The 14,095-nt window shown below is 33.6% G+C and overlaps 1 protein-coding gene across 1 annotated transcript in view; it reads right to left on the bottom strand.

Moving 5' to 3' along the window:
• Positions 1 to 14,095, bottom strand: part of SLC12A2 (solute carrier family 12 member 2) — a 112,263-nt gene that overhangs the window by 7,708 nt on the left and 90,460 nt on the right. Inside the window, exons 20-26 of the mRNA XM_022588706.3 lie at positions 12,225 to 12,350; positions 9,406 to 9,453; positions 7,833 to 7,955; positions 6,238 to 6,349; positions 4,409 to 4,495; positions 2,995 to 3,130; positions 66 to 133 (exon numbers count right to left, since the gene is read on the bottom strand). Coding sequence (XP_022444414.1) covers positions 66 to 133; positions 2,995 to 3,130; positions 4,409 to 4,495; positions 6,238 to 6,349; positions 7,833 to 7,955; positions 9,406 to 9,453; positions 12,225 to 12,350 — 700 coding nt within the window. The remainder of the gene's footprint in view (positions 1 to 65; positions 134 to 2,994; positions 3,131 to 4,408; positions 4,496 to 6,237; positions 6,350 to 7,832; positions 7,956 to 9,405; positions 9,454 to 12,224; positions 12,351 to 14,095) is intronic.

Raw genomic sequence — 14,095 nt, 5'->3', positions numbered from 1 at the left:
ATGAATCCTAATTGAATTATCATAAAATGAATACCCAAGGAAATCTTTGTATAGGTATTACTTACATGACAATGATATTAGCTGTGTTTGAATGTTCCTTTAATAATTCATTTAACCTGAGCTGCCGGTATGTCTGAAATAAAACAGAACAAAGTCATTACTAGACCTTTTGAAAACTGGAATTTACCCTGGTTCATAAAGCTATTAAGTAGACAAAAAGAAACCAAAATCAATTTTGGTATAATAAAAATATCTTTTCTAGAATTTAAAAAAAAATTAATGCTTTGCACTATCCAAATATAATTACAACTTAAAGTAGATTTAGTTTACACCACTGGTTCCTCTCATAACCAACTGCAGTTCTTTTTTTTTTTTTAACATCTTTATTGGAGTATAATTGCTTTAAAATGGTGTGTTTCTGCTTTATAACAAAGTGAATCAGTTATACATATTCATATGTTCCCATATGTCTTCCCTCTTGCATCTCCCTCCCTCCCACCCTCCCTATCCCACCCCTCTAGGTGGTCACAAAGCACCGAGCTGATCTCCCTGTGCTATGCGGCTGCTTCCCACTAGCCATCTATTTTACGTTTGGTAGTGTACATATGTCCATGCCACTCTCTCACTTTGTCACAGCTTACCCTTCCCCCTCCCCATATCCTCAAGTCCATTTTCTAGTAGGTCTGTGTCTTTATTCCCATCTTGCCCCTAGGCTCTTCATGAACTTTTTTTTTTTTCTCAAATTCCATATATATGTGTTAGCATACGGTATTTGTTTTTCTCTTTCTGACTTACTTCACTCTGTATGACAGACTCTAGGTCCATCCACCTCACTACAACTAACTCAATTTTGTTTCTTTTTAGGGCTGAGTAATATTCCATCATATATATGTGCCACATCTTCTTTATCCATTCATCTGTTGATGGACACTTAGGTTGCTTCCATGTCCTGGCTATTGTAAATAGAGCTGCAATGAACATTTTGGTACATGACTTTGAATTACGGTTTTCTCAGGGTATATGCCCAGTAGTGGGATTGCTGGGTCATATGGTAGTTCTATGTTCAGTTTATTAAGGAACCTCCATACTGTTCTCCATAGTGGCTGTATCAATTTACATTCCCACTAACAGTGCAGGAGGGTTCCCTTTTCTCCACACCCTCTCCAGCATTTATTGTTTGTAGATTTTTTGATGATGGCCATTCTGACCGGTGTGAGATGATATCCCATTGTAGTTTTGATTTGCATTTCTCTAATGATTAATGATGTTGAGCATCCTTTCGTGTGTTTGTTGGCAATCTGTATATCTTCTTTGGAGAAATGTCTATTTAGGTCTTCTGCCCATTTTTGGATTGGGTTTGTTTTTTTGATATTGAGCTGCATGAGCTGCTTGTAAATTTTGGAGATTAATCCTTTGTCAGTTGCTTCATCTGCAAATATTTTCTCCCATTCTGAGGGTGGTCTTTTCATCTTGTTTATGGTTTCCTTTGCTGTGCAAAAGCTTTTAAGTTTCATTAGGTCCCATTTGTTTTTTTATTTTTATTTTTATTTCCATTTCTCTAGGAGGTGGGTTCAAAAGGATCTTGCTGTGATTTATGTCATAGAGTGTTCTGCCTGTGTTTTCCTCTAAGAGTTTGATAGTGTCTGGCCTTACATTTAGGTCTTTAATCCATGTTGAGTTTATTTTTGTGTATGGTGTTAGGGAGTGTTCGCATTTCATACTTTTACATGTACCTGTCCAGTTTTCCCAGCACCACTTATTGAAGAGGCTGTCTTTTCTCCACTATATATTCTTGCCTCCTTTATCAATGATAAGGTGACCATATGTGCATGGGTTTATCTCTGGGCTTTCTATCCTGTTCCACTGATCTATATTTCTGTTTTTGTGCCAGTACCATACTGCCTTGATTACTGTAGCTTTGTAGTATAGTCTGAAGTCAGGGAGCCTGATTCCTCCAGCTCCGTTTTTCTTTCTCAAGATTGCTTTGGCTATTCGGGGTCTTTTGTGTTTCCATACAAATTGTGAAATTTTTTGTTCTAGTTCTGTGAAAAAGGCCAGTGGTAGTTTGATAGGGATTGCATTGAATCTGTAGATTGCTTTGGGTAGTAGAGTCATTTTCACAATGTTGATTCTTCCAATCCAAGAACATGGTATATCTCTCCATCTGTTTGTATCCTCTTTAATTTCTTTCATCAGTGTCATAATTTTCTGCATACAGGTCTTTCGTCTCCTTAGGTAGGTTTATTCCTAGATATTTTATTGTTTTTGTTGCAATGGTAAATGGGAGTGTTTCCTTAATTTCACTTTCAGATTTTTCATCATTAGTGTATAGGAATGCTAGAGATTTCTGTGAATTTTGTATCCTGTTACTTTACCAAATTCATTGATTAGCTCTAGTAGTTTTCTGGTAGCATCTGTAGGATTCTCTATGTATAGTATCATGTCATCTGCAGTGACAGCTTTACTTCTTCTTTTCCAATTTGGATTCCTTTTATTTCTTTTTCTTCTCTGATTGCTGTGGCTAAAACTTGGAAAACTATGTTGAATAATAGTGGTGAGAGTGGGCAACCTTGTCTTGTTCCTGATCTTAGAGGAAATGGTTTCAGTTTTTCACTATTGAGGACGATGTTGGCTGTGGGTTTGTCATATATGGCCTTTATTATGTTGAGGAAAGTTCCTTCTATGCCTACTTTCTGGAGGGTTTTTATCATAAATGGGTGTTGAATTTTGTCGAAAACTTTTTCTGCATCTATTGAGATGATCATATGGTTTTTCTCCTATGGTTTTTCTCCTTCAATTTGTTAATATGGTGTATCACACTGATTGATTTGCAAACACTGAAGAATCCTTGCATTCCTGGGAGAAACCCCACTTGATTATGGTGTATGATCCTTTTAATGTCCCACTGTAGTTCTTGATACATATGTCTTAAGTTATTTTTTTTAAAAAATCACATGGAAGATTAATGAAAAGGAAGCAGGAGAGAAAGAATACCTTGGTCTTATAAAGTTCAAGCTCGTTATCTGTTATTCGCCATGGTTCATCTTCTTTCATTTTGTCTGCAATATCTTGTTCTTTATCATCTTCATGAAGTCTGTATGGCTCAATCATTTCATCAAAAGCTACAATACTTAGAAAAACAGAATACAGATAATTAACCTTATGCTGAATTACTTAACAGTAAGATCTTAAACACTAAATTATAACTTGAAAAATTAGTGTAATTATAACTATAGAAGTTAGTGTTTTCCAACCATCGTGCTCCCTTCCATACTCTGACTATAACAATCGCTCTGGCAATTTATTTTGAAAATAGCAATCACTAGTTTCTCTAACTGATTAGAAATTTAGAATCATATTCATAATAAAAGAACTGCAATTTTAACTGCTAGTGCAGGTTTCCTTGTATCTGCCCCTGCTCCTATACCCCAGCCCGCCAACCTAAATAAATTTCATCACATAAGCCAAAATGATCCTGTTAAACAATAAGTCTAATTGTGTTACTCCTTTACTCAAAACACTCAATTGCTTTCCCAGTTCAAGTACCACTGAAGAAAAGTAGTGTAAGAAAAGGTACTAGAACATTTTGAAGGGAGGAAAGGGCAGATATTAAACATTTAAGATCCAGAATTAAGCTGTAGGTCCAAAGATACTAAAAAGGACAAAAGATAGTGGAAGAACATGAACAGCATTCTAAACCTCTATGAATGTGAAAAACATATTTTTCAGAACCAGTCTCATACAAATCTCCTAGTATATATTCTTCTATAAGAGAAAAAAATGTCTCCCTGACTACAACCTTACAAGGTATACCTTACTGTTGTCTACTTAAAATGAATTCTTTATACCAGCTTCATCATATATTCAACATATATCTGAAAGTAATTAAAATTATGTACAGTAATATAAATATATGTAATTATAACAACTTCCATATACCATTTCCAGGTAGAATAGTCCACAAGTCTACTTTTCTTTGACTCTTGAGAATTCTGAATGCAATTACTATAGGCAAATTCTTAGATTTATTTTTTTCCCTATTTCAGTAAAAAAACAAAATAGTGGAAAGTATTACACATGTGGAGTAAGGACTGAGTGGTCATAATGAACAATGGAAATTTAAAGAACCATGTGGAATTTCTGTGGCACTAATGATTTTCAAAAACTACTTGTAAATCAGTAATTGAATTCTTCTCTAAATATTAAAAACCCTTTAGACTTACTTCAGTATCTGCAATAGGCATGCCAACTATCTGCTAGATTAAAAATAAGTTGACTTCACATGTAACTAACAGCAGGCAAAGTCCCCAGGTAATTAGTTTAAGTTAAATGATCTGTTAGCATGTCTGAGTAGGTCATCCATAAAAGAATCAGAAATTTATACAAAGTAATTAATCCAATAACTTACTTTTCTTTCTTTGGTTTAGTATTAATATCTCCTAAGACCATGATATCAGAGAAGTCTATCCGGAACTTGCTAAGCAAAGTAGCCATCCTAGAACAAAGCATTGAGACACATGAAGGACGTATATAGAAGTATTCTTATTCTATTTAGGGCTGAATCGATAGGTACTAAACAGAGTCCATCTGAATTAACTTACAAAGTAGACATCTAAATGAGTTACTGTTCATTCACAAAGTAGACATCTAAATTCTGAGTAGAAACTTGTGTTGTATTCTTTTACTTTCTCTGAATCTCTCCTTAGTATCCAATAATGAATGGACAGAGCAAGACATTAATAATGAAATCTGAATGGCAACTAGTTTTTTTAAAGTTAATTTTAGTCAAATTATATTGGTAAGTATATGTATTTCAGTAAAAACTAGTAAACAGTTATTTTAAAATTATTTTTGGATTATTCTTCTATCCACAAATAATGCATATTTCAAGGTCCAACTCTGACTTTTCGGGCAAAACTGAAGCTATAACTGATGGCAGATTAAGTTCACAGCTTTTTTTTTTTTTTTTTAAACTGGGACAAACATGAAAAGGAGCTCCAATAAACCTCTAATTTTTCAGTAAATAAATACCTTTTTGGAGGCAGAGTTGGCAATTAAACTTTGGTGGTAACAACAAAAAAGTTGAAACACAGGAAAAGCAATTAACAAAACAGGATTTTATTTTTAATAAAATGAGTTTCCTAAATTAAGATAACAGAAAACAAACAAGCTATAGGTTTAACTTTTAAATTACTAGTATTTCTTGCATAATTCATGATTTGAAATATATAAACACTTAGCTCAACTCCAGTGTAAATCTACTAAGTGCCTAATATGTGTTAAACTCAAATCTAAGATAAGAAAATAATTCAAGCCTCAGAATGTAATGATTGGTATCAAGTATATCATGTTTCAGGAAGGGAATGTAACAACTAGAAAGAAACAGGGAAGGCGTTATGAGGAAGGTGACAATAAGTACTGGGGTTTTAAAGAATGGAGTTATTTTAACAGAGAAGGGAGGAGGCAAGTGAAGAACTATTTGTAGTAGACAGATGAGAGCAGGCAAAGAAGTGAAAGTCTGAAATCATATGTTTGTTTAGAGCAGATGCAGAAATGTAAACTGAAGTACAAGGCGTATTTGGGGGAATAGGAGATATAGACAGAAAGGAAACAGGAGGACAGATTGTAAAGGGCCCTGTCGCCTAGACTCTCTGTGGTGTGTAACAGAGAAGAAGTTAAAAATATTTGGGGCAGAGGCATTACATGATCAAAGCTTCGCTTTCTAAACGTGAAATTGGGAGCAATATGCATGATATATTATGAAATGATCAGAGATGAGACACAGTGTACTTAGAGAAGCAATGAAACCAGAACTAGAATTGTGACAGGACAGACAGAAATAAGAAAATGGACAATGCCATCCTGTATTTCTGTTGTCTAGAAGTCTACAAAATATAACGCATATACAAATATCACTTTTGTGTATTTTTTACCCTGATTTTTCTTTTTAAAAAAGGCTGCTTAACACTTTGATGCTGCAAGTATTTAATAAAGATTTTCTAAAATGTCAATATGTTAAAAAATATTACATATAAGTAAAACCAAGAATCTAAACTTAAACGTTAAGACTAAAAGAGAATGAGGTTTTACTTGTTTAACTAGACTTTTCAGCTTCACTACAGAACAGAGCAACATGACTGACATTTTCTGTGTTGTCTAATTGTTATCCCTATCAAATCTATATTGAAATAATGAAGTACTACTAGATAAATGCCCATCAATTTAAAACAGACTTACGCTCTCCGGTCATGGTCTATTCTGTTTATTTTTCCACCAATGAATACTCTGATCTTACAATCTTTCCACTTTTTCTTGGTAGTCAGAAGATAAGGTATCAATAAGGTCAAACCTGAATCATAAAAATATAACAAATCACTTATTAAAACACTAATTTCTCAATTAAGAACTTTTAATTCAAGTTAGTTGCTAAAAACACCTTTATTATAACTCAGTATGAAACAAAAATTGTTCTTTCAGTCCTTCCTTAATAATTCAGTCAAAAAGCCACTTGGCAGGCCTGAATAAGGAGAGAGGCCCAGTGGAGTCAGGGCCCATGCAAGGAAGTCAAAGAAATGAGATAGTGGCCTGGCAGGGTAGGGAGACTGGTTATATCAGGACTGAGGAAAAGAGAGTATTCACTGAAGCTAACGGGAGCCATGTTTCTCAATGGAATGAGAAACATAAAAAGGGAGAAGCTGGAGCGAACCCTGCAGTGTTGCAATGGAAGTGGTTTCAATCTATACCTGTATATACAAATAAGTGTGTGTGTGGGGGGGTGGGGGGGTGTGTTTCCTACATCTGTCCACTAAGAGGGCCTGGGAGCAGTCACACCCTAGTAGAAACGGGCATTTGTAATGCCCTGACCTTTGTTTCTAAATACCATTCTCCACTAAAAGGAATCAAGCCTCTTTGGATAAAGGGTGATTCAAGTGTTGGTGTAGGTAAAGTACAAAACTGAGCCTGGAATGTCTTATTTTATCAGAAAATAAAGAATGATTTGGACATGACAAATGGACACAGAAGTTATCCTAAAGAGAATACTGCTGGCCAAATCTGGGACAACATCAAAACAAACTATGAGAATGAAAAAATCATAATCCACTGAATAAAACAGGAATCCATAAGTCCACATAGAAGTAAAGAGAAAGCTCCTCTTTATAGTTAAACACCAACTAATAAATGAAGAAATGACAGGATTGGAAAAATCACCATTTGGACACCACAAACACACCACAACAATAGTAACAGCAAGAATAAATTCAGGCAGAAATATCAATGGATGCTAAAGATGGTGCCAAAAATAGCAGTAACGATGGTATATGTGCATAGTCTCAAAGTAACTCCCCATGCCCCAAATATCATAAAAGGGGTAACGATAAGTTTTCGGTATATAAACCTTGGGAAAACCACCTTACTCAATGGTCAAAGCTACCTTCACCAGTGATGAGACAGATCAACACTATGCCACCTGATACGACGCAGACAGAAGGGCACAGCATCACTTCTGTGATACTTCTACCCACAGAAACTAATTATGATGAATCATTAAACAGCACTCCAAATCAAGTGACATTCTACAAAATGGTCTGTAATATCTAAAAATAATGTTAAAGTCATGAAGCTCAAGGAAGGACTGAGCAACTTTCAATTTGAAGGATACTGAAGGGACAGGACAACAAAGTGTGATGTCTGATTCTGGAACTAATCCTGTTGCTTTGGGGGACCTGGCTTAACGGGAATGGGGTCAATGAAGAGTATATACCATTTCCTAGTACTACCCCCAAAACTTCAGAAAATTTAAACTTCTTAAAAACATATGTTAGCAGCCTTACCTCCATCATCAAAAAGCCACCAGACATCAATAGTGTTCTTTCCCTGTTTTTTCTGAAACTGTGTACTGGCTTCAAGAAGCTTTTGGTCAGCTACATTTAAAGGCACAGCAGGGCCTTTGGGTTCTGAAGGATCAAGCAGAAAAATAAGGTATTAGGGAGGAGGTAAATATTAAAGTATATTTTGCTAAATTCCCATAGTTCCCTAACTTTTGTATATTCAAATGTTTATAATGTAGTTGTATATATGACATCAATCATAAGGTTATAGTTGTTTACAATTTAAATATACTTTTAAAATGGTTACAGATAAATAATATCTCTATAATACCTAAACTCATCCAAATTATCTTGCCTAATTTCTAATATTTTGAAGCATTCTGAAAGAGAATCATAAAAACTACTAAAGAAAATTATGATCGCTAGATTTTGATTTTTGAAAAGCTGTTTCAGGCTAACTGGGCAAATTAAGCTTATGCCCATTCCATGAACATAATTTCTTTTGTAATCTGGTTTCTCAATAATTTAAAGCTCAAAAAAAATTTTAAATGTAACGTTATCTGTAATATAAAAGACAGAAAGAAATGGGAGACATACCAATACAATCATGCAGTTATCACAATGAAACCTCTCAGTCTAAGGAAAAACTCCCTCATCTATACCTAACTTTTGTCCCCTCAATATGTGAGGCCCAATTCTAAAGCCATATAACCACCACATCTTTCTTTGAATCACAGAAAGACTGTGGGAACTCCAAGGAAGGGCACCCATCTACTGTAGGTCTAAAGAACAATTTATCAAGGGAGTTCCCATTATGTATCCCCAGGAATTAAAAAGGAAGAAAAAAAAAATCAGCACTGACTCTGTAAGCAAGCAAATGACTATAATGAAATCCCTACACCAAATTTTAAAAGCATAAATCCACAGAAGGAAGTCTGATCACTTTTGTAGAATGTCTATCATTCACTTTTCATGCTGCCATGATGTACGCAAAACATGACGAATGATTTTGCATGATGAAATAATATGGCTACCAAACCACACTGCTCCATAACTCTCACCTCTATCTCCTTCTCATAAAATTCATGTACGTTGACATGACTGTATCTCCCAAACGCAGCAGGACTGTGAGAAATATTGTAATTTTTGAAATGAGAAATATATTAGTATCAAAATTAAGGACTTGGCTGGGTACAACTGATGGTAAAGAATGCAAGTGACACTGTAAATAAACCTATTTCAGTGTCTCTACTTATCATCTAAACCATGCAGTTTAAATTTAAAAATTAAAATACTGACTTTCAGGATTTGAATATTTCTGAAATACTACCATGATTTAAAAGAATTTGTCTTTGATTTAAAAGAATTTGTCTTTGATATATCACCTTTTCCTGGGATAATTTAATGCTTTAGTTGGCCTAATGATAATTTTTCTAATCTGCATTCAATAAAAAACTGTAACATCACCTCACCATGGAAATAAAAACCAAGGTAAAGAAAGAAAATAATAAGATTGGAGTTAAAGAATTAACAGTATGAGAAAAAGGATTAAAATAAAATGATGAAAAATGCCTGCCTTTTTTCAACAGTGGTTGAGTTGGAGTCTTGCCATCCTCTTCCTCATCTAGATTATGTTTAAAAAACACAAAATATAAGTTAATTGCCTCTTATTAATAAGATAATGAAAATGTAACTAGAACACATTTATAAATAAAACATAGTATGAAGAAACAGTGTGAAAAATAATTAAGACTGAAGAAATTTTCTACACTGAGTGTTCAGGATTTGAAAGAGCAAACATATTTTAGACTCCTCCAACAGGGCTACTGAGTAACACCCACCCCTAAATTTCATTCCTGTAAAACTGACAAAAACTTTAGAATTTTTAAACTTTTAAACTTTCATACTTGAAATCAGTTGCTCTGGCTTATAGAGTAGAATGATGTTGCAAGTAATACATAAATTTCAAACATGCCACTGCATCACTGTGCAAATGACTGACAAGGAATTTTAGAAGCACTTAATTGATATATTTGGTATTTGTAAAAATTAATCACCACTTGAAATATTTAGGAATTTGATCAGAGACAAGAGTCTTTTGGTTTATATAAAATGCCAGGTTATACAGGAGTGATTTTTCAAATACATAAATTTATATATATACATATATGTATATGTATATATATACACGTGTGTGTGTACATGCATGTATATAGCATATGTTGGTCCATTTACATATCTATAAATATTTCCTAGGGTTAATAGTTTTCCTAATCTGAAATTTTTTTCATATTCTAAGCTGTACTATTTGTTTAAGGCACATAAAACTCCCAACTTGGACAGGAAAGAGTACACTGCAGTGGGCTCTTGAGTCAGACTCCCAGCATTCCAAGATTACCTCTAACCCTTCTTCTAGCTCTGTGACCTTAAGCTAGTTACTTTACTTAACTCCTCACTTTCCTCATTTGTTAAAAGGGTGAACAATACCTACCTCTTAAGGTTGTCATATTGCAAGCATTAATGCACTCAGCTCAGTGCCTAGCACAAAACATATATTCAAAGGGTACTCTTTCTGTCCCTCTGCATACTGCATGCCTCAATAAGACAGACGTACCAAATATAATAACTATACCAGAATGTTTATAATTCAGAAGACGTTTAAAATTATATAAACTTTCCTATGTTTTCTGTACTAATTTTGAAAATAATTGGCTAAATAGAAAATAAACAGGAAATAAATGCTATTTTTGAATGCTAATTTTTATGCCTGTTATGGAACAAGAAACATTTCAATTATTACATTTAATTTAATAGTATTAAATATTACTGTTCATATAAAGTAGATATTTGATATTATCTATTTTTAATGATAATAAAAAACATAAATATAACTATGGACATTCTGTATTCATTTCAAAGAGCTCAGAAATGTCAAGGAAATCTTGACACTGAAAAATGATTTAAACTAAGTTAAAGGCATTTACATTTTTATAATAAAAAGATGAGTAGAAAAGTACTGACCCAGTTCCCTACTCTATAAAAATAGACTTCATAAGATTGTGACATACATTAATGAGCTAATGAATGGATAACATCTACTACAATGTGAGAGGAACAGTAGATGCCTGATAAATATATTACTTCTCCTCCTATCATAGTTTTACCTGTTAATTCCTAACAGATTCCATAAAGAAAGGATCTGTTTTAGGCAAGAGAAAAGGACAACAACAACAAACAAGAGGAAATGAAAGAATGTATACCACAAACTAAAAATAAATGCAGGAACATAAGAAGAGTTATCAGAACCAGTTTATAGAATTTTGAGGTGAAATAGAAAAAAAAAGATTATAATCAAGCCAGCAAAGAATTGATATGGAAAATGGGTCTCAGCTAAACTCTCAACTACCACTACTCTACAAGGTAAAGCAAACAAGGTAAATAAGGAGGAAAGAAAAAGCAACATTAATGCTTCTAAATAATCTAGAAGAGATTTCAGAGATAGGAGTTGTCCAAGGTTATCAATTTCAGAAAAAGAATGGTAATTATTTTACAGGAAGCAAAAGTATGATACGGTTTGATGATTTACAGTGCAGATTTTTCTTGTTGCATCTCAGCTGGGAGTAGGACAGATGGAGATACTAGGCTGAACAGAGGTAGGAGAGTGAGGGTGGGAGAGTAAGATTTGGAAGTCATTCCTCTTTCCTTCTCATAAGCATGACATAGAGATTTGTGGATGAAATTATCCCAAAGTCTCAGGAGATTTGGAAATCTTTTTGTGGCTTAAACCGCATTAGCCACCAGGAGTATTTATTTCTGTAATTATGGCCCAACAGTTCAGCAGGCAAACGTAAATTGCTCATTTCTTGGGAGGAGATGACATTGAGCAATAAAATTACACTTGATATTTTACTACATTGTTTTACCTGAACAATACCAGGTACAGTAGATGTAAAAATATTCTGAGTATCTCAGCACATAAACAAAACCCCTGGTATTGAAGTATCTTGATTTACAAAAAAAATTATGTAAACTAATTTTATAAACATCATTCCTTTCAGTGTTATCATATGCTATATACACATTACTCTAAAACTACCATGTTTCTTTCCAAGTTCAGATTAATCTATGCTTCAAATTAAAATTAAGTATAAATAAAAACATACAAGAGCATGTTTAATTAACTGGCATGGTTTCTGTTCTATGATCTACTTAATACCTTAAAAATAATCATTTGTAGCTATTCTGGAAAGGCATAAATTTTACCTGAGCAACTAGAAATGAACAATACACGTTTGAGAACTGGTTACTTTGTAAGACATACCATATAATAAAAACTATTTCTTCCAAAATTAAAACATTACCATTAATAAAATTTCTTGTTTGAATAAAAATTACCTTTATGTGTAATGGATTTTTCACTAGATGGTTTAGAAGTATCTAAATCTGATTTTTTACTATACTCCACACTTAGTACCACATCCTTGACACCAGGAGACTTCTCTTGTGATGATAGTAATTCTTCTGTAGACATAAAGTATTCAAAATGTTATCTGAATCTTTTAACAAAAGAGGGCATCATGGTATAATAGCAATTAAATGACAATTTTAAGCAAAGTTTATAATGATAATGGTAAGTTTATAATGAATAATTTCTTATTATAAACAAATGTGACAATCAATTTTGAAATGACTATTCAACTAAATATCTTTAGCCACAACTGTCAGACATTTGAATTAGGTGATGGGGAATCAGTAATGAGTGAGATGTACAGAACATAAGAATCTGGTAGACAAAAGAATGATGTATAAAATGTGAACCAACTCTACTCTAAAAGTCATTTACACATGTAAAAAATGTAGGATGTGACAGATGTTCATATACATATAAGATGACAGACAACAGTGAAAAATTATACCCATGACTATAAAGCCAAAACTAGGGGATAGAGTTCTTTCCTAAGCTCATGGTGAAAGTGCCGTCTCTATTTTTAAAGCACTTCCTTCATTTTTTGTTTTTTCGGAAGGAGTTAGTAAACGTTTAGCTTCCACAATAAAAAAGATTTATCATAAAGACAAACATAATATGAAATTGATCTTCTATCCATAATCCTCATCACTGATATGTGTATATTAAGAGAAATAACAATAGAAAGTATGTAAGCCTCAGTGCCAGCACTATGCTAAGAGCTTCACAGACAGTATCTTCACAATAGCCTTATGAATAAAGATGAGGAAACTGAGGCTTGGAAGTCAACAAATTTGCCCCAGCTACAAAACTACTAAGAGAAAAAGCTGGAATTTTCAAAGCATATCTGACTCTACAGCCTATGCTCTTAAGCCCTGTGCTAAAGCAAATTCCTGTCTCCAAATCTTAATGATGAATAAGGAGGCTTTCAAAACAATTCTTGTGATTATAAACACGTGAAAATATTTTCTTGAACTCCCAATCACATTTAAATCTCAGCAAATTACAGAGTATATCATTTATTAGCCAAACTCTGATGTTTTTGAGAGTGAAAGGGAACACTACTAATAATTATGCAGTTATTAACAGGTATCCTAAACCAAAATTACTGTTAGAGCATAACAAGCATAATAAATAGTATTTTGCAAGGCCTACTCCAGAGTAAGAAAATGCATTTTCAGCAGGCCATACTTTTGTGTTACACGGATAAAGACCTCAAAGCATTCCTTTCAGAAATGCACAATACCCTTAAAGTGGTGGGGGGAGTGGGAGGATTAGAACAGCTTAAATACATGAACAGATGAGGAAAGTTCATTATATGCCTCTCAGCTATTTAGCCTTAGCTAATTTTGATGACCTGGTTAATTAATTGATAAGGACAAAATATTAGGTACACAAATTTTCTTAAACTTACAGTATTTTTTAAGCTACAAGGAAATCGTTAGAGGGTATGGAATTTTCCATAGTTTTTATAAAGTTACCAAAAGTGCTAAGTATACTTTAACAGGTTTTAAGCTTAATGAAAAAAAAGTTTTAAAAGCTTAAAAAATTATATAGTTTGAGAGGAGATCAGTGGGTGTCAGGGGTTAGAGAACAGGGAAAGGGTATGAATGGAAGCTATAATGCAGTAGCACAAGGGAGATCTTTGTGGTGATGGAACAGCTCTGTATCTTACATGAAACAACATATGTGACAAGTGAAACAGAACCACACACATGTGCTTGTGTGCACATTTGTACACACAAGTGTATGTAAAACTGGTGAAATCTGAATAAGGTATGTAAATTGTCCCAATGTCAAT

Source organism: Delphinapterus leucas, chromosome 3, assembly GCF_059928025.1.
Source record: "Delphinapterus leucas isolate spDelLeu-1000000601 "Yukka" chromosome 3, BTC_Dleu_Yukka2, whole genome shotgun sequence".
Classification (NCBI taxonomy): domain Eukaryota; kingdom Metazoa; phylum Chordata; class Mammalia; order Artiodactyla; family Monodontidae; genus Delphinapterus; species Delphinapterus leucas.
The sequence above is the reverse complement of the archived record's forward strand: the minus strand, read 5'-3'. Positions and strand labels throughout refer to the sequence as shown.